A 25,307-nucleotide genomic window follows, 5' to 3' on the forward strand; every position below is an offset into this window, starting at 1 on the left:
TGTCTAAATCCTGACTTGGGGAGTCCACGACAATCGCCCATTCTGCAGTCCCACATGGTCAGAAGTCCTCTACACACTCCCTGGGAAGCGGGGGGGCTGTGCTGGGGCTGGGGGTCCACTTGGACCGCTCTGGTCCCTCCCTCTGCCAGAGCAGTGCAGGGCACCCTTCTGCCCAGGAGAGCCCCCCCCGTGCACACACGCCTGTGCCCACTCACACCCGGCCTCCAGGATTTGCCCTCCAACCTGGGTTGGGGGAGATGGCCCAGGCAGCCAGACCACAGCACTCCGTGCCTCCCGGGAGCGCAGGCCAGGTCTGAGCTCGCTCCGCACCCCGAGCCAGCACACGGCTCAACATTCAGTGTGGACAGGTGCATGGGTGGGTGGGTGGACGGATACACAGATGGATGGACAGATGAATATATGGGTGGGTAAGTGGGTGAGCAGATAGCTGGTTGGGTAGATGGTTAGATAATGAATGGATGGATGGATGATGGGTGGATGATGGGTGGATGGAAGGATGGATGGATGGATGGATGATGGGTGGATGATGGGTGGATGGATGGGTGGGTGGATGGATAGTGGGTGTGTCAATGACAAAGGACCGCAGAGTGTGGCCCCACCCCCCAGGCCTACCCAGAAGCAGGACCGGATGTAAGGGACAGGTGCTTCGAAGGTCAGGAGCCCCCGCCTTAGTGGGCTGGGGCCCGCCGCGGTTCCCACAGCCCCCGACCCACGCCCCTGCGCAGGTGGGGACGGAGTTCACCACCATCCTGTACAACTTCATGTGCAACAGCAGCTGCGTGGGCGGCATGAACCGCCGGCCCATCCTCATCATCATCACCCTGGAGACCCGGGAGTGAGTCTGCGGCACGTGGGTGGGCGTGGGGACTCGGGGCCCCCGCTGCCAGCGGCACGGAGTGGGGCAGCCTGGGGAGTGGGGCGGGGCCTGCCGGTGTGCGGATAGAGGGCGGGGCCTGGTGCCCAGAGCAGCGGCCCTGGTCCCGACCGCTCAGCCCATCACAGCCCGCGGTGGGCGGGAGCAGGAGGGTGGGCAGGGCTGGGGCTGAAGCGCACCTTCCCGGACAGCGGCCAGGTGCTGGGCCGCCGGTCCTTCGAGGGCCGCATCTGTGCCTGTCCCGGCCGAGACCGCAAAGCCGACGAGGACCACTACCGCGAGCAGCAGGTCCTGAGCGACAGCACTGCCAAGAACGGGGCCGCCAGCAAGCGCGGTGAGCAGGGCTGCAGCCAGGGCGCGGCGTGGAGGGGCACCCCAGAGGGTTAGCGCCGGCCGCCCCTCAGGACGGAGCCTGCCCTGCCTCGGGGACTTGGGTGAAGTGCTGGCAGGGTGCATCGCCAGCCTCTGTCCAGGGTAGTGAGCCACCCCCGGGTCCAGCCCCATCCGGCATGGGTGACAGCCAGGTCTCGTGGGCTCACGTGGTGTGGCGGGTGTCCTGTTGGCTGTGTCTGCCTCGTCCCACTCCCTCCCTGCCGCTCACGCAGCCTTTCCCGCCTGGCCTTCCAGCCTTCAAGCAGAGCCCCCCTGCCGTCCCCGCCCTGGGCACCAACGTGAAGAAGAGACGACACGGGGACGAGGACATGTACTACATGCACGTGAGCGTCCCGGGTCTGCAGCGCCCAGGCCGGAACTGATGGGGGCGGGCAGCAGTCTCCTGTCACAGCCTGACCCCAGAGACCCCGGGCTCTGCAGGGGGCAGGTCCACAAAGGGGGAGCCGGGCCCTGCGGCAGGGGGGCCGGGGACTCTGCCCGAGGCAGCTTCGAGTGAATGCAGCGTGTTGGAGGCTGGGGATCCTGGGGCGGGGCACGGGGTGGGCATTGGGAACCCTACATTCTGGAGTCTGACAGGCCACATTACTGTCGCCCAAGCTGACACCACTGTCATGTGATGTGACCACTCCAGTCGGTGGATCAAACCACCGCATGCTTGGCTAGGACTGGTCTTCCATTATGTGAGCTTTTTATTTTTGAGTCAAGAAATGAGTCTTGTTCTAAAATCCCCTATTTGTTGAGTTTCTTGCCTCTGAACCCCGAGTGTGCTGAGTGCTGGGGAGGGGAGAGGGGAAGGTGGGTGGGGTTCAGGGGCAGGAAGGAGTGGGCGTGATTATACGGGCAGAGAACACCTGCCCACCCACAATGGGGAAGGAGGAAAGCAGGGGCCGGTGGGGTGCCAGGGAGCCCACGAAGCTACGAGCCCAGGGCCGGGGCTCTGGGGTTGAGAGGGGACCCACGTGCCCCTGGGCAGAGGTCTGCCTCCCTGTGTGCAGGTGCGGGGCCGCGAGAACTTTGAGATCCTGATGAAGGTCAAGGAGAGCCTGGAGCTGATGGAGCTGGTGCCCCAGCAGGTGGTCGACTCCTACCGGCAGCAGCAGCAGCAGCAGCTTCTCCAGAGGCCGTGAGTGCAGCCCCCATCCCTATTGGACAGGCGGTGAGGCCCCATGGGGCGTCCCCTCCTCCAGGAAGCCCTCCTTAACTGCAGTGGTCACAACCATTGTTATGATTTTCTCTCCCACCAAGGGGTCCCCTAAATGTCTACTGAGTGGAGGGCAAGGAGGGGGTGGTCAGAGCAACACCAACCCACCAGTACCGAGGGCGACAGCAGTGGCCCTAGTGCCCCCACCGCCCTCTCCAGTGGCCACGGCCTGGGCAGGGCGGCTGGGTGAGGAGGGCGGCGCTTCTGACACCTCAGCGGGGGGTCAGGGTCCCCACCGTTGCGGCACGGGCATCCATGCAGGTGACACACTCTCAACCTCACGCTGTCGCTGTCTGGGCAGGGGTCCCCTGCAGCCTCCGTCCTACGGGCCCGTCCTCTCGCCCATGAGCAAGGGGCACAGCGGTGTCAGCAAGCTGCCCTCGGTCAACCAGCTGGTGGGCCAGCCTCCCCCGCACAGCTCGGCGGCCGGGCCCAACCTGGGGCCCATCGGTGAGTTGCAGCGGTGGCCGGTGTGGGTGGCGAGGCCCGACGTCAGGCCTGGCTTGGCTCCAGGCGCACACGTGGGGCTCTTGCCCACTGCCTCCCCCTAGGTGGCACGGCCAGGGAGGGCCCCTCTGCCTCTGACTGTCCCCCCTGACTCTTGCCAGGCCCCGGGATACTGGCCAACCATGGCCACAGCCTGCCAGCCAACGGTGAGATGAACGGCAGCCACAGCTCCCAGCCCATGGTTGCGGGGTCGCACTGCACGCCCCCGCCCCCCTACCACGCCGACCCCAGCCTGGTCAGGTAGGTGGGCTGCTGCCGGGCCCTGCCCCTGACCCCTGACCTCCGCTGGCCCGAGCCTGGGCGCTGTCTCTGCAAGCTGCCTGCCCGCCCTGTGTCTCTGTCACTCACTCTGCTGCCACCCGGGGAACTAAGAGAGGCAAAGAGCATGGGGAGTGGGTGTCCACCCGGTGCTGGAAGGTGGGGGACACAAAAAGCCAGGGGCTCCTTGGAGGCTGCACCCGGTGAGCCCCTCCGTGACGCTGTGGCCACATGGGCAGGGGTGGCCAGGGGTCGCCCTTCAGGATGAAGCACCCGCCCAGCCAGGCCGCACGGCTGTTTTTTAGAAGTGAACGCTGTCATTTCGTGAATTCTCTCTGCAGCTTTTTAACAGGACTGGGGTGTCCCAACTGCATTGAGCATTTCACCTCCCAAGGGTTGCAGAGCATTTACCACCTGCAGAACCTGACAATGGAGGTACCGTTCCCACCCCGACCCTGCCCACCTGCTCCCAGCCTGCAAGGCAGAGCGCTCTCCCCTCTTGCTGGGGGGGTGCCCTAGCTGGTTCCTGTTCTCAGAGTTTGAGGAGGGGGCTGTGAAATACGGGAAACCCTTCTTCCTGAGCCCACTCCCGATCCTCACCTCTGGCTTCTGTCCTGAAGTCCCCTCCTGAACGCAGGCAAGTCCAGCTGTGCAGGCGGTGGGCTGGGTGGGGTGCTGCCCTGGCTGCAGGCCGCAGGACTGGCCCCATGCTCTGTGGCCCCAGTGGCCCGGCTGTCTTTGATTTGGGGGGACGGGCTGGCTCTAAGGCACACAGAGCTTCGGAAGGCAGGGGCCAGAGGGCCTTGGAGCTGGTCTAGTTCAGCGCCGCTCACACACCAGCTCCGGAAGGGCAGGGGACTGAAGGCCGCGGGTGTGAGCGTCCTGGCGCCAGCGCGGGCGAGGCTGCGTGAGGGCTGGACCTGCTCAGGGGCGTCCGGCGCCAGAAGGTGCTGTCAGCCTGAGGTGGCACAGGCAGGCGGAGGGCCCAGGGGACACGTCTGCAGCCCGGGTCCCGGCGGGGGTCTGGCTTGGGGGCACGGAGCCCCCCGCAGTGCCTGCTCCCAGCCCAGAGCCACAGGCCGGACTTGAAGGTTGTCAGAGGCAACGGGGCCATTTGCTCGGAGGGTGGCCGGTCAGTGTCTGTGTGTCCGCTAACGTCCCTGTGACCACCACTGGGCTCGCCTCAGCAGCGTGGTGTGCGCGCCTGGGGTGTGTCGGGGACGGGGCATGGGGATAGGACCCGGGTGGGTCATCAGCTCCGGCCTCAAAGGGCTGGGAGGCAGGCGGTCCCCCAGAGCTGGGTGTGAAGGGGCTCCACCGGTCGCCGTGACTGTGGACGGGTCCCGGGAGTGACCGCACACACACAGGTCACTTCTTAGCCTCTGTCAGTGCCACCAAAGCGGCTGTGCCCAGAGCCTCTGCTCAGGGTGGGTGCAGACTCTCCACCCCATAGGCCTCTCCAGTGCTCTACTTACTGCCCCCGCCATTAAGGTCCAGGACGGACCGTGGCCCCGCACACCAGGGGTCGCTGGCGTCCTTACTAGTCCTGGGGGCTCCGCGGGGGGCGGAGGCGGGGGGGGGGGGGGGCGGGGTCCCCGGGCGGAGGCCCGCGGTGGGGGGTAGGGGCGGGGCCTGCGGCTCCGCCTCTAACGCGGCTGGCGCCCCGCCCCCCGCAGGACCTCGGGGCCCTGAAGATCCCGGACCAGTACCGCATGACCATCTGGCGGGGCCTGCAGGACCTGAAGCAGGGCCACGACTGCGGCGCGCAGCAGCTGATCCGCTCCAGCAGCAACGCGGCCACCATCTCCATCGGCAGCTCGGGGGAGCTGCAGCGGCAGCGCGTCATGGAGGCCGTGCACTTCCGCGTGCGCCACACCATCACCATCCCCAACCGCGGCGGCCCCGGCGGCGCGGGCGCGGGCCCCGACGAGTGGGCGGACTTCGGCTTCGACCTGCCGGACTGCAAGTCCCGGAGACAGTCCATCAAGGAGGAGTTCTCGGAGGGGGAGGCCAACTGACGGCGGGAGGGCGCACGGACCGAGCGCTGCGCGCGGGCACCTGCGGGCTGGAGCCGAGGAGCCCGGCTGCGCCTCTTCCTTCTGGTCAGAAACAGCCCCGGGGCCGCTCCCGGGGCGAGGCCAAGTCCCACCTGGCGCCCGGGGAGGCCGCGCGGACGGTGCGCGCACGGCCAGCGCGCGGTGACCAGCCGGGCTCCCCCCTCCGTGCCCCATCTTCCCTGAGGACGCGCTGCTCCCAGGCGGGGGCCTGGGAAATACAAGGACGGCCTGGCCTCGCTGGTGGCCTGCCAAATAGTGTTCTCCGACGTCTTCTGATCTGGGTGGCAGCGGGCGGCCTGGGGACTGGTCTGGAACATTTCTTTTTCGGTCAGTGCTCCCGCCTGGCTGCGTCCACGGCTGGTCCCTGGGCTGGACTTGAGGGCCGGCCCATCCCTCGCACCCTTGACTGCTAGGTCAAACCCCAGGGCAGCTGCCCCCCAGCTCCTGGACTTGGAGGAGACTGGGAGGAGGGTATTGCCAAGTTCCCAGTCCCTCCTGGGGGCCTTCTGGGCAGTGGCCACCAGCCAAGGCCCCTGCCAGCACCACCGGCCGGTCGCCCCTCCGCGGTGACCGTCTCAGCAGACAGGGAAGGCGCGCTCCTCAAACTACAGGAAATTGTCCATATTTGATAAAATGATACCCTTTTCTACATGGTGGGTCAGCTTTTTTTTTTTTTTAAACATTCCCTTCAGGATTCAACCTAGGGGGTGCCCCAGGTCTACGGTAACCAGCTGGGCTAAGAAAGCTGAGGGGCAACCAGGTGGGGTGCTGGTGTGGCAGGGTGGGGGTGAAACCCCCAGGCCATCGTGGGAGGGCTCTGGGTTGGGCTGGGGAAACCCTCCTGTCCCCTTGGTGACCCTTGTAAGTTGGGGGCAGGAGCCACGGGAGAGCCCCTCCCGGTGGAGGGACCCATGGGCAGGAAGGCCCACTCCTGGGCCTCGGAGCGGGGCTCTGCGCTGGGAGAGGCCCTCCATCCCCACAGGGCTGCACTGAGGCGGGGGAGGGCTCTGGTCCTCTATGAGCAGCTGGCAGGGACAGCTGCTCGCCTGCCTGGTGGGCCATCGGGAGCCAGCTGCAGGCAGGAAACAAGACCACAGAGAGCTGGGTGTGGGGATGAAGGCAACCCCCCCTCCCCACCCCGTTCTAGGGACCCTGACCAGTGCACACACTGAGACGCCGCCCTGGGACGGGCCACCTGGTGCTTTCCAATCAGCCCGACTGTCCCTTTGCTGGTGCCCCTGTGTATTGATTCTTCTCTGTCACCCCAGAAGCAGGGAAGGCCCCCAGGCCAGGGAAGGTTGACAAAGGGCCCGGAGCACCCTTGGGGTTTGTCCTTTGCAGTAAACCCCCCAGCCCCCAGCCGTGGCCCTTGTTTGGAGCTGGGGGGGCGGGGCGGGAGCTTCAGGTGAGCTCGGGACGCAGCAGGTGGGCGCATGCGCTGAGCCCCAGCTGCCCCCTGTTGAAGGGAGAGTGGATGTTCCGCCAATCTGTTAGATTTCCGGGCTCTTGGGAAGGCTGCTGTGGGGGATACGAGGGGTTGATGGGGGAAGGGAGACCTCCAGGGCTCAAAACTGTCCTGACTGGAGTGACCTGGGCCAGAGCTACCTCTGTCAGGGTCGCCTGCAGACCGGGACTCCATCACAGGAAGTCGGGACCGCCAATGTCCCCACCTGCTTGTTTAAAAGCAGCGTCCTTGTGCGGCCGCTGGGGGCTGGGGCCTGAGCCCAGGGCTGCCAGAGCTCGGAGCGCCTCAGGGTAGTCGCAAGTGCCCAGCGGGGTGTGTGTGTGTGTGTGTGTGTGTGTGTGTGTGTGTGTGTGTGTGCTGTCTCCCCACACCTGAAGGTCATGGTCCCAACTGAAGACTCAGGCTCCAGGCTCCTGTGGTCTGGGTGCAGCATCTCCCCCCCTCGCACTCAGGGCCCAGGGCACCTGTTTCTGCCCTTTCACACGTGAGGACACTGAGGCACAGGAGGCTTCCCGGCTGCGGAGAGGCGGGAGGGACATGGCTCACTGGGCTGCGAGAGCGCCTGCCCGCTGACAGCCAGTCAAACACATGTCCTGGCCCACGCCACGAAGGTTTCTGTCACCGACCCAATTCTTGAGGCCCCCTCCCCCGCCGCTCATGATGGGCTTCGACTGGGTCCCAACTCGGCCCGGGGCTGCGCTGCTGAGAAGCCATCACTCCCATCAGCCACCCAGGTCCCCAGCAGGCACGGGTCCGGGCCCTCGTGAACCTCGTCTTAGAACATGTCACGCAAACACCTGCTTCCCTGTGAGCTGGTTAAGGCCCTTCAATGCTTCAAGGTTGGAGAAAACACACGTGTCACTGATGTGCTTCTTCAGGCCGCGTTACGGGGTGTCTACCAGCTATCGGGTAACGTCCTCTTGGGGAAACGTGGTATTTCTTAGCTGTGTTTTGGTGGGGATTTTCGTTCTTGTAACGTAATAAAGCACGTGTCCCAGTGACTGTCCCCTCTGAGTCAATCAGACACGAAGGCGGCTTTGGCCCCTAATAGGTGAGGGAGGCCGCAGCCCCCACCGGCCTGGGTCACCCCACTTGTGCTCCCATCTTCAGTGATGCGATGAACCCCGACACCCCCTCCCCTGCAGTGGGCGAGGGTCGCCCTGTCCAAGCAAAGCCGGCTGACCTCCCGGGACTGACCTTGGCCTTGGTGAGGCCATCCAGGCCTCTTGGGGTTCAGGCCCATGACCCTTCCAAGCCCACCAGGCCCCCTAGGAAGGCCCCGCGCGGCCTCTGTGGAGAGTGCAAAGCCCACGCCACTCAGGAAAGCTGGCGGGGGCGGGGAGCGCGTGCCTGCCCGGCTCGGGGGTGGGGCCCGGCGGCTCCCGCAGCTTCTCTCCGTCTCCCATTCCTGGCCTGCGGCGCTGTGCGTAAGGACGGGCCGTGCCCCAGCAAACACTGGGCTCTCAAAGTCCGTTTAAGTGCAGGGGGCCGGGGCTTTTTAGTCTCAGACCGAAGCTGAGCCCACGTCCCTTGGGTACTGGCTGAGGCGGGGAGCGCTGGGCGGGGCCCCAGCCTCCATCACTCACACTCTCCTCCATGCCAAACCTGCGCTCGCCCGTCCCCAGAGCTGCCACCTGTCCCTGGAACCCACCTCAGAGGGCTGAGCCAGACGTGCCCCCGTCACGGTGACAGGAACCCACATCACAAACGTGCCAACACCTCAGAACGGGGCAGAAGTCAAGGACATGGATGTTGAGCTAGAAAGACACCTCCATGTCCAGTCCAAAAACAGGGACCCTAAGAACACTGGCTGGGTGGCTCAGTGGATTGAGCGCCGGCCTGCGAAGCAAAGGGTCACCGGTTCGATTCCCAGTCAGGGCGCAGGCCTGGGCGGCAGGTCTGGTCCCCGGTTGGGGGCATGCAAGAGGCAACCACACATGGATGTTTCTCTCCCTCTCTTTCTTTCTCCCTTCCCGCATCTCTAAAAATGAATAAATAAAATCTTAAAAAAAGAAAAATGCCTCTAAATTGTGGGTTTTCACCGAGGACATCTAATTTCCCTATCAGAGCCACTGACCCAGGGTCAGGTTTTAGAGAAGGTGAAATACTGATGGTGGGGAAAAAAGAGAAAAAAGCCAGGAGAATGGCCAGCACTGCCTCGGGCCCCGTCTCTGTGCTGGGACCTTCCTGAGTCCCATGGAAGCAGCTTCTGGGGCCCCTGCCCCGTAGAAAACTAAGACAAGTCTCAGGAAATCAAGATGGACGTCCTGCTGTGTTTCCATGGAGACCTCTGTGATGCCGTCCACAGCTCCCAGCACCCCTAGGATGCGGAGCTTGGGAAGCGGTCTGATCCTGGCCTGGGCCCCCACTGAGGCCACGTCCCCTCCACGCCCGCAGGCGCCGTCTGCTAAGCTGTCACTTAAGTGGCAAAGCTGTTCCTCTGTCCCAGCTCCTGATACTGCCTCTGGGGGCCAGCGGGCCCCACGGGCCGCGTTTCCTGCCCTACTTGATGGAGAAGGGACTGATGGTCCTCCGGAGCATGGGTGGCCGGGACTGCCCAGTGCCCGAAAGGGAGCTTCGTCCAAACCAGCGCGCCCTCAGCACGTCGGCTCAGGCCGTCAGCTGGCACCACAGGAGGAAGGTACGGGGTGGGGGGAATTGGAGAGGACCTGCTCCCCCCAGCCGAGAAAGGCCCGGCGGAGGGGCACCGGGGGAGCCCCCCAAGTAAGTCTCGGTGGTGGAGAGGAGATGCAGTGTTTGCCTGAGCCTTCCTTAGGGGGGTCTTGAAAAGGGGTGAAGTGGGGAAGAGGGTGTGGGAGGGGAGCGCCCAGTGCCCGTGCATCTGCAGTGTGCTGGGGGAGACTGGGGAGCCCCGGGGGCTCTCTAAATGGAAGGCCACCCTGGGCTCGGCCGCTGAGGTTCTAGAGCTGGGTCCGGGCCGCATGGCTGTCCGCGAGCTTGCCGTCTGCGGGGGAGGGGCCCGACCTCTGCCATGGGCACAGGCGACCAGGCCCTGGCTGCGCCCCGTCTTTTCTCTCCGTGACTGTCTTCTTTCTCCCGCGGCTCCAGAGTGTGTCCACGCAGGACGGCAGCCGCGAGGACAGGAGCTTCGTGTCAGGAGCGGAGGAGCTGTGGAGGTTGTTTCTCGGGCGTCCCGGCGGCCCCCAGTTCTGCTCCCGGGCCACGTCCATGTCCATTTGTGGTGAGAGCGCCAGCCCGGCCCCCCAGAAAACCACCTCCCGCCCTATGGGGGGTGGGGCCTTCCTGGAAGTCAGCCTGCTTCTGGGATCACTGCATCCATCACTGCGCGTGGAACAGAGGGGGTGGGGGTGGGGGGGGCGCCTGTCCCCCTCTACTAACCATGCCTCTTGCTTCATGGTGTCTCCTTTCCCTGGGACTCAGTAGGGTTGGGGGTGGGAGAGAGGTGGAAGGTTCTGGAAGCTTCAGGAAGGCGGTCCATAGGGTCGAAGATAGCTCATTACGAGCCAACCCTTGTGAAATGCACCGCTGAGGGATCGGGACTGCAGGTGGCCTTGCCAGGAGCCACGAGCTCTGAGCCTCGTGGAGGGCAGTCGGGCAGAGACACGCAGTGTGGCCAGAGCACTGGTCAGGCCAGGCGCCACCCCGGACCCCGGGCCCCATTGCCCACACACGACACTCTCCTGAGGGATGGCGATGAAAACGGCGGCAGCCTCAGGCGGCACCGGGGTCCTGTGTGCGTGTCTCAGCCAGGACCCCCCGCCCCGCCCCCAGGCTCGGAGCTGGGCCCTGAGGACCAGGCCTCAGAGAGCGGCCAGCTCTCCAGCATCATGGCTGTGGGCAGGTCTCTGGGAGGGGCTGAGGGGCCGCGTCCTGGACGTCAGGTCTGTGCCCTCAAAGGCTCCCGGGGCTCAGCCCCTGCGCTCGGGGCTGCTCTGAAGCTTTGAGGAGGAGCCGTTTCTACAGAAGGGAACCCGGGGTGTGTCCTTCCCCGGTGGGCATGCGTTGATTGCAGAAGTTAAATTGCACCCAGTGTGTTTCGGGGGTCACGCTAGTGGGCGGTAATGGTCCCGGCCACCTATGCGTTGACTCCCGGGCTCCGTCCCCTGTGGCCACTGCGGAAGTCCTACCTGATGTTTGAAAATGGGGACAGGAATGAAAACACCTGCCCCGGAGGGCTTGGGAAGGCACAGCCCGTCTTCCACCGGCATCGCTAACCTCCTGCAGGCTCAGCGTCCACTGCCGCTTTGCCCGAGGGGCTGGGCCTGGGCTCCGAGGCCTGGAAGACCACCAAGGATGCCCTCTCCAGCCAGCAGGGCTCCGACGTGCGGGTGGATGGTGAGCGCAGTGCCCGCCACCCACTGGGGTCCCCTCCTTGGCACCCAAGCGCCGAGGGCCTCTGCCTGCACCTGCCAGGGCCCCTGCCCACAGGGCTACTTGCTCCTGCTCCACGGAACCCCCTTCCCGGGACTACCTGCCTGGCCCCGCGTCTGTTATGCATGGGCCCTGGGGTGCACCCCTCCCTGAGCCGAGAGACCCAAAGGCACCGCTCCTGCAGATAATGCACTGACCCGTGACCCAGGGCCACCCCAGCAGGACCAGGGCCACCTGTGCACGGGGCTCGGAGGCAGCTGGGCCTGGTGGGGGTGGGGTGCACAGCGGGGTGTGGCCTGGAGACCTGGGGGAGCCAGCTGGGTGAGGGAGGGTTTTTGAGGGGCTCTTGAAGGGAGGGGGGTATCAGGAAGATGCCAGGGCTGCTCAGCCAGGAAGAACTGATGCCCTTGCCTCTGGACAGGGCCCCTCCTTCCCTTCAGTAAGAGTGCCTGCGAGTTCCAGCACTTGCGGAAAAGGAGCGGGTCCCAGTCCCTGACCCCGGCCGCCGGCAGCCTCGTCCTGGGGCTGAGCCACCTGAGAAAGCGGATACCTTGGTACATCTCGGTCATCCACGAGAAGGTACCGCCGAGCGCAGGTCCTGGGTACAGACCCCGCCCTGACGCCCCAGCTCTGCCCCTACAGGAGGGGCAGCCCTTCCCCCGCCTGAGACTCTGTTCTAGAACCCCGTTATCAGGGCTCACAGGATGCCCACACGTGGTCTAAACTGACCTCCAGGCCCCTCCTTTGGCGTCTGCGAATCAGATGCTTTACAACCTCCTGTCCCTGTCCATCCTCAGCCCAGAGGCTGGCACCTGAAGCCTCAGTAGATGTCAAAACTTGTACGCAGCTCCCCAGCATGATCATGACCTTCAGCTGTCTGTACGACTTTGGGCCCAGTCATTCCACTTGGAAGAAGGTTTTGGTAGAAACAGTAGTGATCGGCTTGAAAGGCAACGCTTGACCCACGGGCCACTTCCTCGTGGCGCCACGTTTTCTCCTGGGTTTATGAGGGAGACCGGCCCCCTCACCGTCTGTCCTGGAGTCCCTGTGTTTGAGTTAAAGAGTCACAGTTACTCTGACCTGTAACCAAAAGAAGGCGGGATGCATGTCCCTCTTTTCTCTTCTGTCTCTCTGAAAGAGTTTGCATAGGGTTGGAGTTATTTCTTTGTTCAATTCTGAAGAATTCATCTTTGAAGCAATTCGTGTCTGGAGGTACCTTACAGGGTTGGATTTTACAACAGCAAATGTGATTCTTTTTAAGATACTCAGATTTCCTCTTTCCTTTTGCTGCAGTTTGGGCGAGCTACGTTTTTCTAGGAATGTGTCCATTTCATGTCACTTTTCAGATGCCTTAGCCTACGCCTGTGCCTAACAGGCTCTTATTAACCTCCCCACGCCTGCAGGAGGCCCTGCGGGAGCTGTCTCTCCTGCTGGCTGTGTTGCTAACTCACACCTCTCTTCCATCAGTTTCCCTAGAAGTTTGTCGCTATTCAAAGCCCTTTCTTAGGATCGGCTTCTGTTTTGGTTTTCTAAGGCAGTGAAGATTTAAGGACAATGACAAATGGTGGGTGGCAGGGGGCGGGGGGGTCCACAGTGCGCACTGACCAGGCCCGACAGTGTGGGTCTGCGAGCACCCATTTTACGTGGGTCCCCTAAACTCTGCCTCTCCATGTTACGACGGGCTGCATAATTTCCAAAGTGTGGCCACCCTTTGACTAAACACTCCCACTTGGGGACATACCCTGACGATGTAATTAGGGAGAGCCACACAGGTACAGTGAAAGGATGCTCTTTGCAGTCCTGTATTAATCCAAACAGCGAGAACGAAATTCTCAGCTCACACAGGTGAGCCCGCTAGGGGAAGGGCTGCAGGCGCGGCTGCCTCTAGGCGCTCAGACGGCAGCCGGGCGCTCTCCTTCCCCAGCTCTGCCTTCCTCTGGGCTGTCATAGGCAAGCATGTCTCCTCTGGCGGCAGACGGCCGCCTGCAGCAAGCTCAGCAGCTCCGGCAGGAATGAGCGCCTTTTCGTAGCCATCCCTGTCTGGTTCGGGACACACATGTATGTCCAAGTCACCATAGCCAGGTGAAGTCACATGATGACGGCATGATCATCTTTCTCTCTAACTGAATAGTACAAGTAATTCCACATACCCTTCAGGTTCTCCACATGCTAAAATGTTGCCAGATGGGCTGTATCCTCTCCTCCCCCTGTGACCCTCACTATGGCATTCACTCATGCCCTTATCTGGACTATTCTCTTCCCTCTTTGTCCTTTAAGTTTCATTTGCGGTCTTTTTCTGAATTCTAGAGGTGGGTACTTACATAATTGCTTTTCATTGTTTTCTCTTATAGATGCACTCTAAGGCTATGAATCTGTCCTTAGTCACAGCATTAGCTGCACCCTGCAAGTCTTAACATGTCCAATGGTTCATTATATTTCAGTTTAAAATATTCTCTAACTTCCTTTGTGATTTCTTCTTTGACTCATGGGTTGTGTCGAAGCTTATCACTTAATTTCCAAACATTGGAGGATTTTTTAGTTACCTTTCTTTCCAGAATTCTGTCTGGGACCATCTGCCTTCTGCCTGAAGAATTCTCTAGTTTCTCTAAGTTCAAATCTGCCAGGGACACAGCCTTTCTGTTCCCTGTGTGTCCAAAAAAAAATCCTGTCTGTATTGTGTCTCTAGTTTTGAAGAATCCAGGGCATTGAGATGTTGAGCGTGGAAGGCTGAGGGGCAAAAGGCCCCTGGGACAGCCCTCGTTGGGAGTCACTGTTAGGTGTGGGGGTGCACAGAAGACTGGGATCCTCAGTCAGAGCGCACAGCTGGCCTGCGGCTGGGCTGAAGGGGAGGCTGCTGGGAATCTCCCTGGACAAGGATTTCGGACCTGCCCTAAGTAGAATGTGGCTTAAGAAGCACCCGTCTTGGGCTCGGGACTTCAGGGTCCCTGGAGAGCGGGTCAGCTCCTCCTGGGCCCAGAGCTGCTGCCCTGCGGGTGGCAGGGGGTGAGGACGCATGTGGCTGTGTGGCACACGGGGCTGCCCCGCTTTCTGCCCAGGATCACTGCCTGTCCACACTGGGGGGGGAAGTGAAGCGCCTCTCCAAGCTGGAGGAGCAGGTTCGGGAGAAAGACAAGGAGATCTTGGCGCTGCAGGAGGAGAGAGAGGCCCTGAGGAAGCAGCTGAGAGACCTCCTCAGAGACAAAGCCCCCGAGACACCCGTGTTCCTGGGCACAAAGGTGAGCCAAGCGTGGGAGCAGCGGCCAGGGTGGCAAAAACGCAGACTCAGCTTGCAGAGCGTCTGCAGTTCCCGGTGACCCTCGGGACCCGAGCACCACCCCTCCCCCCACACCATCCCGGCCATCCTGGAAGGCTGCCAGGCCAGTGCAGGAGCTCGGGCTGGGTCCCAGGGTTTTGAGCAGCAGGTCAGGATCTGAAGAGGGCAGCTGGGCACACGATACAAGAAAAGAACGCAGCCCTGGCCCTGGCTGGGTAGAGTGTCGTCCTGCTATGCCAAGGTTGTGGGTTCGATCCCCGGTCACATACAAGAATCAACCCACAAATGCATAAATAAGTGGACTGACAAAGCGATCTCTCTCTCCCAAATCAGTACATAAAATTTTTCTGAAGAAGAGCCATGAACCGGGCAGCTAGTCCTGAGCTCTGCCGCCGGCTTGCTCGCTGCCCGGGACGGGCTGAGGCACTCTCTGGACTCAGTTTCCTTACCTATAAGAGGAGGGCCAGCTCCTCCGTCCCTGGAGGGAAGGCCTCTGCAGGTGGAGTCCCCAGACCCGGTATGGCTGTGTCCCGAGGGCAGCGGCGACTTGGGTCAGCCTGACCTGTTCTGTGGGATGTGGGACATCAGTGTCCTCGCCTGTCAGACGGGCTTGGCGGGGCTGCATCTCCCCAGGTGTGGTGTGGGCGGAGGGCTGAACCAGGCAGGTCCGGAGGGGCCCCGGGAAGCAGCCCCTGGTCTTTCTAAGACCCGAGTTCTTCATGCCTGAGGCTACAGCCCCTGATTTTACGCTGGGGACGCCCAGGAGTGTCGGGGGACAGTGCTTCAGACCATCGCTGAATCCCACGGATGTCTCTGAAGAAAAGTGCCCAGACGCCAGTGGTGGGGTGTCCAGCGGGCGGGGCAGCAGGTGTGGGAGCCCCGGCAGCGGTGTCCAGCCTCCGAGGGCTGCGAGTTAGCTGCGCATGGACGGAGAGCGGGGTGTGTGTGCGTGTGTGTGTGTGTGCATGCGTGCGTGCGTGTGTGATGTTCACGCCGGGTGGGTGCGTCCAGGGCTGGGCCCTCGACTCCTCCGAATGACCTTGCTTAGAGCTGCAAGGTCTCTGCTCCCGGGGCTGCCGCCTGCGGTCACTGACCCCACCTCCTGACACAGAGAGGCTGCTGTCCTCCTGGGGGACAGGTCGTGGAGGTGAATCTCCTGGGGGGCCGAGGGAGCAGCATGAAACCCGGAGGCCCGCGCGGGCTCTTCCAGGAGCAGCCCTCTGAGTCTGCGCTGAAGCCGCCGGGCAGACTGAGGTTCCTGAGACTCTGCGGCAGGCGGGGGTGGGGGTGGGGGTGGGGGGTGGGGGAGGCGGGAGCTGCAGCGCTGGAGGCAGGTGTGGGCGGGCCCCTCCCCTCCGGGGGCATGGGGTCCCACCTGCAGCCCTAACCTGGTGGGGCTCCCAGGTGCAGCCCGCAGCCCCCCTGTGAGGGAACAAGTGAAGGTGGTGGGGCAGCCCCCCCCCAAGAGAAGCAACTCCAACTGCCACCCTGGGGTGCTGGCCGCTAGCAGTGCCCCCAGACTGAGCTTCAGGGTCTGGGCAAGCAGCCAGCGTGCCCCCTGACCCCTCACTGCCCCGGCAGCACAGCCCAGTGTCCCCTCCCATCCCCAGATGCAGGAGGAATATGTCACGAGGGACAGAGCCAGGGACCTGCAGGCCGGTGGCGAGGAGGAAGGGGGCCTGGAAGGGGAGCCGGAGAGGGCTGCGGACGGCGGAGCCACGGAGGCTGTGCGTGCGGGGGGAGCTGAGGAGGAGGAGGAGCAGGCGGAGCTGGAACTGGACGAGGAAAGGGAGGCGCGGGAGGCCTGGGAGGGCAGCAGGCGGAGGACCTGCTCCCTGGATGAGGACTTCGAGGACGAGCTGATGGCCCAGCTGCAGGAGTACGAGCAGGTGATCCAGGAGCTCCAGTTCGAGCTCGAGGTGGCCAGGACCAGGCTGTCCCTGGCAGCAGGTAGGGCGCTGCAGGGCGCGGAGGCGGGGCCAGCCCTGCCCCAGGCTGGGCCGTGGGCGGCCAGGGCCACCCTGCTCCTCGGGAGCCCCCCGGGAGGGGCAGGGGTGCCGACAGAGCCGGAGGGCGGCTGGGGCAGGAGCCAGAGCCCTCTAGCTGGGCGGTGACCCGGCCGCTCCGGGCTTCGTCACCCCTGCGCCCTTCCCGCTGCTCACGCAGGAGCCTGCGTGTCTTTACAACAACAAGTGAACCACCAGGAGTCCCAGCTGCGGAAGGTCAACGCGGAGAACGAGCTGCTGCAACAGGATCTTCGAGGGCGGAAGCATCAGTTACAGGCCATGAGCGACAAGGTGGCCGCCCGCACTCACGCGGGCCCCGGCAGCTCCGCCGCTGGAGACGCTGAGCGCAGGGCGCAGAGGGGGCTCTCCCAGGGCCACACAGCGGGTGGGGGCGGTGTGGCCCGCACAGCACTCACCCTGCCCCCTGGGCCTCGTGGCTTCCGGCCACTGCTCAAGCCCCTCTTGGGCCCCGAGTCCCACGCATGCTCAGAGAGGTCGCCGCCCGGCCGAGCCCACTCCTTGTTAAGCATTTTAGTTCACATTTTTATAGGAGTTTTTTACCGCCACAGCTTAGAGACCAGAGGTCCACGGTCTCGTCATGCAAGCAGGAGTGTCCTCCCCGCCTCCTTCCCGTTGTCCCTTCCCAAGACAACCGCTGTCATTAGGGGTCACGCTTCCCTCTGTGCCCCCGCCCCTCCCAACACCAGCCCGTCCATGTCAGTGAGCTGACTCTGCATCTTCGCCCTGGGGACAGTATTGGTAGCACATGTGGAACTGACACATGTCTGTGAGACAGTGTCACCACTCCTAAACCACATGTTAAAACTGCTGTGTCCTCTTCGTCTCTCTTGATTTACACATATTTTCTCTGGAGCACATCCTGAAGTGGTTTTTGAGAAAGGACGGGTGGGGGTGAGTTTGGGGGCATGCCGCGTCTCCAGTCTTTCTTCCGTGCATTAGCAGTTTGGATGGATGCAGAACTCCAGTTTGGAAAGCCTTCCCTCTGCAGGGGGACGTCCCTGCTCCTGGGTCCCAGGGTCTGGGGTTGCTGGCGGGAAGCCCACAGTCACCCTTATTCCTGTGCATTCCTGTGATTTCTCGGTGGGGTGGCCTCTTCCTCCCCGGGAAGGTGTGAGATCCTGTCCTTGTCCCAGGCGTTCTGAAACCTCACAAAGTTGTGCCCTCACCGTCCTGGGTCCTTGGAGGCCACCTGGAAACGGTGTCCATCTGCTCGTCCTGGAATTTCCCCTGCTTACGCGGCCTCTTTCCCTCCTCGCTCCTCTCTGGCCCCTCGGCTGGCGCTCCCGTCATGGGCCAGCGGACCTCCTGCTCCGCTCCTCTTTTTTCCTCCCTGGGTCTCCCCCCTACTGTTCACGTCTTCATCTCTTTGCCCCCTTTTCAGGAGACCCCCTTGACTGACCCACAGCCCTCCTCCCAAGTTTGGATTTTGCAGTAACACGTGTGATGGCCGAGGTCTCTGTCTGTCCTCTGAACATCCCCCCACGGAAGCCCACTTTCTGCTCCCACTGCAGTCTCTTCCTTTACCCGAGAATGTTCGCGACCATCCCTGGTTTTAGCTTCTCGCATTGTTGCTATTTCCTGCAAGTTCTTGTTGCCAGTTTGTTTTGGTCTCTGTCCTTCACGGGGGAACTTGGCTCCCATGTCAGGGCACCTGGTGACCATTCTGTGCCTAGTGGCATGGCAACCAAGAGTTCAAAGGTAGAATTTGTGGGTCTTTCCTCTCGGTTGGGTCCGATTCCCCCGGAACCTGGGCAACTGGAAGAATTTCTTGCCTGGACGTGAAGGCCTCACTGCCTGTGATCTGGGCCCCCAGTAGGGGAGGAGGGTGTGGCTTTCACCTCCAGCACCTGTATCCCCCGTCTGAGATCTGGGGTCTCCACCCTCAACCAAGTCTGCATCTCCCAGGCCAGACACCCCCATGAGCCCCCCGACCTCCAGGCCCGGGCGGGTGGGAAAGGGGTGGGCTTCCGGCAGTGCAAGCTGGGGATGTGCCTGAGCCTTCACCCCTCTGAGCTTCTCCTGTGGGCCTCCAGGCCCAAGTCTGAGGCTTCAGGGGCTGCAGAGTGGGAAGGGCTTGTTCTCAGCTCCTCACTGCCACTGTAGGGACCTGAGCCCCGCTTTCCAGCGCCCCGGTGTTTGGCACTCCTTCTCCTCCTCCATCCTCGTCAGAAACACTGCTCAGGGCAGGAGGGGGCAGACGCTGCATCCCATCTGTGCCCGTGCCCCATCTGTGACCTTGCCTGGGGTCCCCTGAGCCACCCCCGTGCCTCTGCCTTTCAGTTCTCCAACCTCCGGGAAGAAAAGAAGCGGGAAGAGATGATGGGTCTCATCGAGAAGGACAACCTCCTCCTCCGACAGGTGACCGTGGGGGCAGTTAGCCGGAAGCTGGCCAACACCTCAGGGCAGGGTAGGGGGCCACTCACTTTAGGCAGCACCCTGTTTGACCAGCTCGGGGGAGCGAGGCCTCACCAAGGCCCTGTGCTGTCGCCGCTGGGTTCCGATTTGACTTGAGGAGCTCGGAGGGGGTTGGCCGTCTTCGGGGCGGGGAGAGGTGGGGTGGGGACAGGTCGGCCTACTCCCCTGTGGCCCCCGCTCCGCCCCCAGCAAGTGTGGGAGCTGGAGCGCGAACTCAGGGAGCGGGAACACACCCTCTCCGAGTCCAACGCCAAGGTCAGCCAGCTGCAGGCCGAGGTGAACCAGGGCCAGAACCACCTGCAGCGGTGGAAGCGGCTGTGGGAAGAGACGCAGAGCAAGATGGAGGCGGTGCAGCAGGCGGAGCAGCAGGCGCTCGTGGCCCTGGAGGAAGCACAGGCCCGGGTTCGCGCCTCCCCCGAGGGCCCCGGCCGGCCAGCAGCGGGCAGCCCCGAGCTCCGGAGCCCCTGCCCACCCCGAGTCCAGCCCAGACCACCAGGGGTTTCCTTAACCGCCCAGAGCGGGGGCTGGTGGAGCGGGCAGGGCACCAGCTGGGTCAGGGAGGGTCTCCCTGGGGTCAGGAGACAGCGCCCAAAGCTCCTTGGGGGAACAGAGGGTGGCCTGGGGGTTGCTTTGAGATTTTATGTTTATTTTTTATATTTTAAAAAAGATTTTATTCATTTATTTCTAGAGAGAGGGGAAGGGAGGGAGAAAGAGAGGGAGAGAAACATCCATGTGTGGTTGCCTCTTGTGCCCCCAACTGGGGACCTGGCCTGCAGCCCAGGCATGTGCCCTGACCGGGAATCGAACTGGCGACCCTTTGCTTTGCAGGCCGGCGCTCAGTCCACTGAGCCACAGCAGCCGGGGCTGTTTATTTTTTAAAACCACGTTCAAGTCTTACCTTTTCACTTTAAAAAGTTGCTGAGGTAGAGAGTCCACGGCGTTAGGCGCCCACACCCCGACCCTGGTCTGGGTTTTGAAGTGGCCCCTTCTAGCTCGCAGCCAGGTGGGGACCCTCTGCCGTCCCTCCCTGGTTCCCAAAGCCGGGAGGTGAGGAGGAGGCCTCTTCCCACCTCCTGTGAGCCCGGGGCCAGGCGCTGGGGACCCCTCCACAGCCAGGGGACGCGGCGGCCTGCCTCCCTCCCACCCCCCGGGCCAGCGCAGCCTTCCCTGTTTACTCGCAGCTGGAAAGACTGAGGGGCAAGATCCTCCAGGCCGCCTTTAGCACCTCAGGGATCAAGTCCTTGGCCACCGAGATCTCTGACAGTGACATCCTGGAAGCCTTGCAGGTGTGGCCGGCACTCGCTGCCTCCGGTCCCCAGGTCCTTGGGCCACACACACCTCTGCAGCCTGGGGCAGGCGGCGAGGCCTGGGTGGAGCTGGGGATGTCCCTGCGGGTCCTGGCAGTGTCCCTGTGCGGTGACCCCCGGACTGTCCTTTCTGTGCTGAGGCAGAAGGGGATCAGATCTCCCAAGGGGGGTGGTGTCACGGGCTGCAGGGGCCAGGCTGCTGGGCCCTGAGTGACTGGTGGGAGCAAACCCTCGGGGGGTGTTGGGGAGGGGGGTTCTCAGACAGCGTCTTGAGACTGGAGCCTGTCCCCAGCCGTGCCCACCTCAGCCCCCTGTGGGTGCCTCTCAGCACCTGCTGGGCCCAGATCCTGGCACGGAACCCCTTCCGAGGCCCCGGCCCACGCCAGCTCCTCACTGACCCCAAGCAGAGGACTCAGGGGCAGGAGTGGGGCCAGCGGTGGTCACTGCCACCTGGCCTTTGGCGAGAAGCCATGGGGAGGACCCGAGAGACAGACCCGAGGCCCCAGAGGCCTCACAGTCACTGCGGACTTAGCACCGGCTTCAGGGCTCAGCTGCTGCCCGCAGAGGCGTTCTCAGCACAGCATCGGCAAACGCTACAGACCAGAGCCCCCCACCCCCCAACACACACACTCAGCGTTCCCCACAGAGCGAGGCTGCGGGGGCCACCCATCCCGGGGAGCGCGGGGTCCCGGGGGCGGTGCGCCCTGGGCAGCGGCCGCCTTCCTTTCCAGAGGGTTATCGCGGAGAGGACGGACTTCTACAACCAGCTGAAGCAGAAGGGGGTCAAAGTGCCCCCCCTGCAGCAGTCGGAGTTCTTCACCTCCCCCAGCAAGTCCAGGAGGCTGGTCGCCCCCAAGTAGGCCCCGCCCAGCGCGGCCAGGACGCCCGGAAACAGCCGGCCCTGCGTTCTGGTTCAGAATTAAACCCTGTTGTCGGCCACACTGTCCCCGTCTCCTCCCCGGGGACTCCCATGCGGTGGGGGCGGGAAGGCCTGGGCTACAGTGACTTCCGCCCGCACCGCTGGCTCCATCCTGGGGGGACCCCCTCTTCCCCGCCCCGAGCAGGGTCCCCTCCCGCGGCCCCGGGGTTAGGAGGCCCACCCGCGGGTCCTCGCGCCCCTGCGACATGCCTTCGGAGGACGGTGGGCGGGGACGGCCACGGCAGTCCCACGGGGCTCCCGCGACGAAACCCGGAGGGGGGGGGCGGGCACGCCTGGGTGGTGCCCCGAGGGCCGGGCACAGGAGCACGTGCCGCGCGCGGGAGGCCGGCGGGCGCCTTTCTCTGCTCCGCGCCCCCGCCCACCAGCAGCCCCGGCGCAGCGCCCGGCCTTTCCGTTCACACCCAGGCGCCTCCGAGGCTCCCAGAGCCCCTCTCTGAGCTCGTACTCTTCCCGGCCGGGTCGGGAAGGCCGGGCGCCCGCGCGTGGCCGCAACAGTGGGGAGGGGTCGCCGAAGATCCTGCCGCGTCTGAGTCCTGGGGAGCAGCGCCCGCACCCCCGCGCGCCCCGCCCCCGCTCCGCCCCCGGGCACGGCCCTGCCCCCAGGGCCCTGCCCAGCCTGGATCTCCGCCACCGGCTCCCCACTCCAGACCGGCCCCGGCCCTCCCCAGTCCCGTTCTCACTTCGGAAGCCTCGAGCCGCCCACGCTGCGGGCGCCCCGCCGCGACCCGGACAGGTCAGCGCCAGGTGAGACGCGGGACGGCGTTCGGCCTCCTCCTGGACCCGAGGGCTGGGGGCGCGGGGGCGGGTAGGAGTGGCCTCGGCTGCGGCCGCCCCCGGCCCTCCAAGGCTGCAGCCTCCCTGGCCTGCCAGCCGCCTGCCTGGGCCCCTGGGGTTGGCAAGGTGGGGGTCTGGGCCGGGGACAGTGGGCTGTCCCCGTCCTACGGATCCCCGGGCCTGACCCGCAAGGGGTGACCAGGTGCGAGCCGTTTGGAGACACCTTAGGGGCCCGTTTCTTTCCCGACTCCCAGCGGGGCCGCTTCTCTTCCTTCACCTTTTCTTTCTTTTCTGCTTTTTCAAGGTCGGACCATCGGGGGCACCCAGAGGCCAGCCTGCAGGCTGGGAGGAGGCGAGGCCCGCCAGCCGGGTTCTGACCATCTGCTGGGGCCCCCGAGGCTTCGACAGCCCAGTCCCCCGGCCTGGATTCTCCCATTGTAAGTTGTGGGCTCCTCAGAGGTGCTTTGGGGGTGAAGGAGTCCAAGGTCTGTGGAGCCCCTGACCTCAAGGCTCCCAGGAAGTGGTGGCACCCTGAGGCTCCCAGGGCCTGGCAGGTGTCCCTGCTGGGCAGCACAGCCCCAGGCTTCTGGGACACAGGGCGACCACCGTGTCGGGGTGGACAGAGGGTGAGTGAGCCGGTGAGGCCGCAGGAGCCCAGCTCCAGGCACGTCCCCACGTGCTGGTGGCTTTGTCCAACCAGGGTGACGTGGAGCATGTTCCCCTGCAAATGACAAGAAGCCACTGCCCCAGGCCTGAAAGGTTGGGGCTGGCCCTTCTCACCCCGAGAAGCCCGCGGGTGGGCAGTGGGTGTGCATGCAGGGACGGCGCCGTCGGGGCTGGTGTCGCAGGGTGCTCTGGACCCAGGGCCGCTGCTGCAGCTCTGGCCGTTGCATCAAGGCAGGAAGGAGGGGGCTGCTGTTTCCCCGCTGCACCCCGACGTGTCCCCCAGCACCCTGCCCACATCTGGGTGGCAGGAAAGCAGGGACCAGGGCGTTAGGCTTGTCTCAGCCCGTGGCTATCACTTGGGGCTGGCGCGTTGCTGCCTGGAATGAGATAAGACTCTGCCCATGGGACGGAAGGGGTGACTGTGAGGGAGGGGGCCAGCAGGGTTGGCCTGGGTCCCCTTTCCTGGACACACCCTGCGGAAGAGGGGCCCACACGCCACCAACGCTCGGCCTCCCTCAGGCCCGAGAACGTTCTGAGCGGCCGCCAGGGAGCAAGGGCCCCCGCTGGAACGGCAGGCTTTGTGGCCTGGAGGCAGGCTCCCGTCCTTCTCCCCTACCGCGCTGCCCCGGGACCGGGAAAGGGCGCCCTGGGAGGCATGGCAGGGGCCGAGGGCGGCCCGGGTTGCGACTTGTGACTTCCTGGGCTGGCTTCCTGCAGCTCAGTGGCCCTTTGTGCGTTTAAGCCTCTGTGTCCAAGACGCCCTGGGATCGAGGCCAGCGTTTCCCAGGCTGGCGGGGTGTGAGCCAAAGGAGGGGCCTGCTGCCGCCTGCCTCCCCGGCCCCAGACCCCCAGCAAGCTCAGCTGCGCCCCAAGCCCTGGTTCCTTCTGCAGGCGGCAGTGGGACAGGGACTGCGGTGCTACAGACCAGAGGACACAGCGGCTGGGGGCCGGCCAGACCGCTTCCCCCAACTAGAGAGACCCCACCGGCCCCCAGCACCCCATGCAGCCCATCCCTTTCCTTCTCAGCCTCCCAAGCCCAAGCCAGCCCTGGGGCCTTGCCTGTCAGGAGTGGACAGAGGGAGGGACATACCCGGCCTGCCGCCCGCCTGCTGGGAGGCACCGCGGCCGGGTGGACACGCACCCCCTCACGTCACATTCCTGAGCAGGGCTCTTGGACTTTCAGCCTCCCTGGGTTGGAATGTCCACTTTGGCCCCTCCCATGGGGCTCCGGGCAAGTGGCTTAACCGCTCTAGTGCGGTCACCTGTCAGGCTCCTTACTGCCTCTCTGGCCCCTCCTGAAAGCACCCCTCCCCCATCGCTGCCCTGCTAGGGCCCTGCCACCGTGCCGTCTGAGCCCAGCGGAGGCCCCCGGCACCCGGGCATGCAGCCCCAGGACGTCAGTGTGCAGTACAGCAGGTGGGAGGAAGTCAGCGTCGGGGCCGCGTCCCGCACGGAAGAGGCCTCGGGCTTGGAGGGGTGAGCAGCCGCTCAGGCCCCCTGCGGCCCTGCCTGTCCCTCCTGCTGGCCTCTGCTCCCTGTCGACAGGGTGCCAGCCCACCCAGCAGTCTGAGCAAACGGGGCCTCCACCTCTGCAAGGTCTTCTCCGCTCAGCTCCCTCCTGGCTCCCAAGTCCAGCGGAGCGCCCCTCCCCTCCCCTCCTTCCAGGCCCACCTGCCCCAGGCGGTGCCTCCTGCACCCCACTGCGCTCAGGGCCCTTGAGTCCAGCAGAGCGCCCCCCCCCCCCGCCCCCCCGCCACTGCTCTCCTCCCGAGCCTGCCTGCCCCACCACACCTCCTGCTCCTGCTGCGCTCAGGGCCTTCCTGGGGCTCAAGCGCTGGCCCTCCCCACCCTAGGCTCTCCAGGAAGCTGTGCTCCGGCAAGCTGGGTGTCGCCATGAAGGTGCTGGGAGGAGTGGCCCTCTTCTGGGTCGTCTTCATCCTGGGCTACATCACCGGCTACTTCATACACAAGTGCAAATAAGTGCTGGCCGCATGCCAGCGGGGGCACGGGGGGGGGGGGCACGGGGGCATGAGCCCCTTTGTACACAGACCCCCCCCATATACACAGCCCCTCCCCAGTCACAGACCCCAGGGGCACACCCCGCCTGCAGGGCACACTCAGACATCACCGTGCGCCTCCACAGGACACGTGCATGCAAGGACACGCACCCACGGCCGGCACGGGCACACCGAGCTGGGGCACAGGTGGCCGGAGACCCGGGGCTGCCCACGCTGGGCTGCAGGCCAGGGCCTCTGGGATGAGTGGCTGCCCCGGGGTGGGGTCCTCTCTGGGTGGGTGGGGTGCAGAGCCGTGTGGCCCCGGGAAGGCTCCTGCCCTCTCTGGGCCTCGTGACCCCTGTGTACAAGGATGGCTGTGAGGGGCGCTCAGTGTGTCCCTCTGCCCTCCCCTCAGGGCCCGAGACCTGTCCTGGAAGATGTTTCCCAGGCAGAGTGGGGAGCGGGGCCTCGTCCTTGTGCTGGGTCCACCCCAGGTCCTTCCCCCCTGGGCTGGGCACCTCAGGGCTGTGCCCAGCAGGAGACTTGAAGCAGCCATTAAACATGTTGAACGAATATGAATGACAGCCTCTCCCACGGGTCCCCAGACCAGGCGTGACCCTTTGTGAGGCCAGCTGGAGGGCACTGGACAGCTGCCAGGCCTGTGGCAAGGGCCTGTCCCTCTCCTTGGCCTTGGAATGGCACCCCCTGGCGGGCGTGACGGCCAGGATGTGGCCCGACCTGTTCCTGCCTCATCTGCCTGAGCAGACAGGGGACTGGG

General features: G+C 64.4%; 3 protein-coding genes across 7 annotated transcripts in view; all 3 read left to right on the top strand.

Annotated features, from left to right (window-relative positions):
• Positions 1-5,960, top strand: part of TP73 (tumor protein p73) — a 39,542-nt gene extending 33,582 nt beyond the window's left edge. For all 5 annotated transcript variants that reach the window (XM_090268481.1, XM_090268482.1, XM_090268484.1 and 2 more), the window contains 8 exons: positions 747-856; positions 1,087-1,229; positions 1,523-1,611; positions 2,284-2,411; positions 2,791-2,939; positions 3,098-3,236; positions 3,596-3,689; positions 4,931-5,960. In XM_090268481.1, coding sequence (XP_090124607.1) covers positions 747-856; positions 1,087-1,229; positions 1,523-1,611; positions 2,284-2,411; positions 2,791-2,939; positions 3,098-3,236; positions 3,596-3,689; positions 4,931-5,272 — 1,194 coding nt within the window. In that variant the 3' untranslated portion in view covers positions 5,273-5,960. The remainder of the gene's footprint in view (positions 1-746; positions 857-1,086; positions 1,230-1,522; positions 1,612-2,283; positions 2,412-2,790; positions 2,940-3,097; positions 3,237-3,595; positions 3,690-4,930) is intronic.
• Positions 5,961-7,893: 1,933 nt separating this feature from the next.
• CCDC27 (coiled-coil domain containing 27) lies at positions 7,894-21,027 on the top strand. The gene is made up of 13 exons (XM_090271430.1): positions 7,894-7,983; positions 9,226-9,417; positions 9,846-9,978; positions 10,530-10,634; positions 10,983-11,093; positions 11,551-11,708; positions 14,186-14,365; positions 16,014-16,353; positions 16,570-16,700; positions 18,711-18,788; positions 19,035-19,247; positions 20,027-20,131; positions 20,884-21,027. The coding sequence occupies exons 1-13, from the start codon at positions 7,894-7,896 to the stop codon at positions 21,010-21,012; spliced, it is 1,965 nt and encodes a 654-aa protein (XP_090127556.1). The 3' UTR covers positions 21,013-21,027.
• Positions 21,028-23,787: 2,760 nt separating this feature from the next.
• On the top strand, positions 23,788-24,543 carry SMIM1 (small integral membrane protein 1 (Vel blood group)). Its single transcript, XM_090268490.1, has 2 exons — positions 23,788-24,008; positions 24,386-24,543. Exons 1-2 carry the CDS (start codon positions 23,914-23,916, stop codon positions 24,510-24,512), a joined length of 222 nt encoding a protein of 73 aa, XP_090124616.1. The 5' UTR covers positions 23,788-23,913; the 3' UTR covers positions 24,513-24,543.
• Positions 24,544-25,307: the final 764 nt, after the last annotated feature.

The sequence above is a fragment of the Furipterus horrens genome, unplaced genomic scaffold, assembly GCF_987537825.1.
Source record: "Furipterus horrens unplaced genomic scaffold, mFurHor1.1.pri manual_scaffold_3, whole genome shotgun sequence".
NCBI lineage: Eukaryota > Metazoa > Chordata > Mammalia > Chiroptera > Furipteridae > Furipterus > Furipterus horrens.

What these genes read in the sequence shown, in the direction of transcription:
- SMIM1 (XM_090268490.1), top strand. Translation starts at nt 23,914, where the DNA reads ATGCAGCCCCAGGACGTCAGTGTGCAGTACAGCAGGTGGGAGGAAGTC. An exon ending in GAGGCCTCGGGCTTGGAGGG is followed by an intron (nt 24,009 to 24,385) that starts GTGAGCAGCCGC and finishes TCCCCACCCTAG; the next exon opens with GCTCTCCAGGAAGCTGTGCT.
- CCDC27 (XM_090271430.1), top strand. Translation starts at nt 7,894, where the DNA reads ATGAACCCCGACACCCCCTCCCCTGCAGTGGGCGAGGGTCGCCCTGTC. An exon ending in CTCCGACGTGCGGGTGGATG is followed by an intron (nt 11,094 to 11,550) that starts GTGAGCGCAGTG and finishes GCCTCTGGACAG; the next exon opens with GGCCCCTCCTTCCCTTCAGT. An exon ending in CAGGCTGTCCCTGGCAGCAG is followed by an intron (nt 16,354 to 16,569) that starts GTAGGGCGCTGC and finishes CTGCTCACGCAG; the next exon opens with GAGCCTGCGTGTCTTTACAA.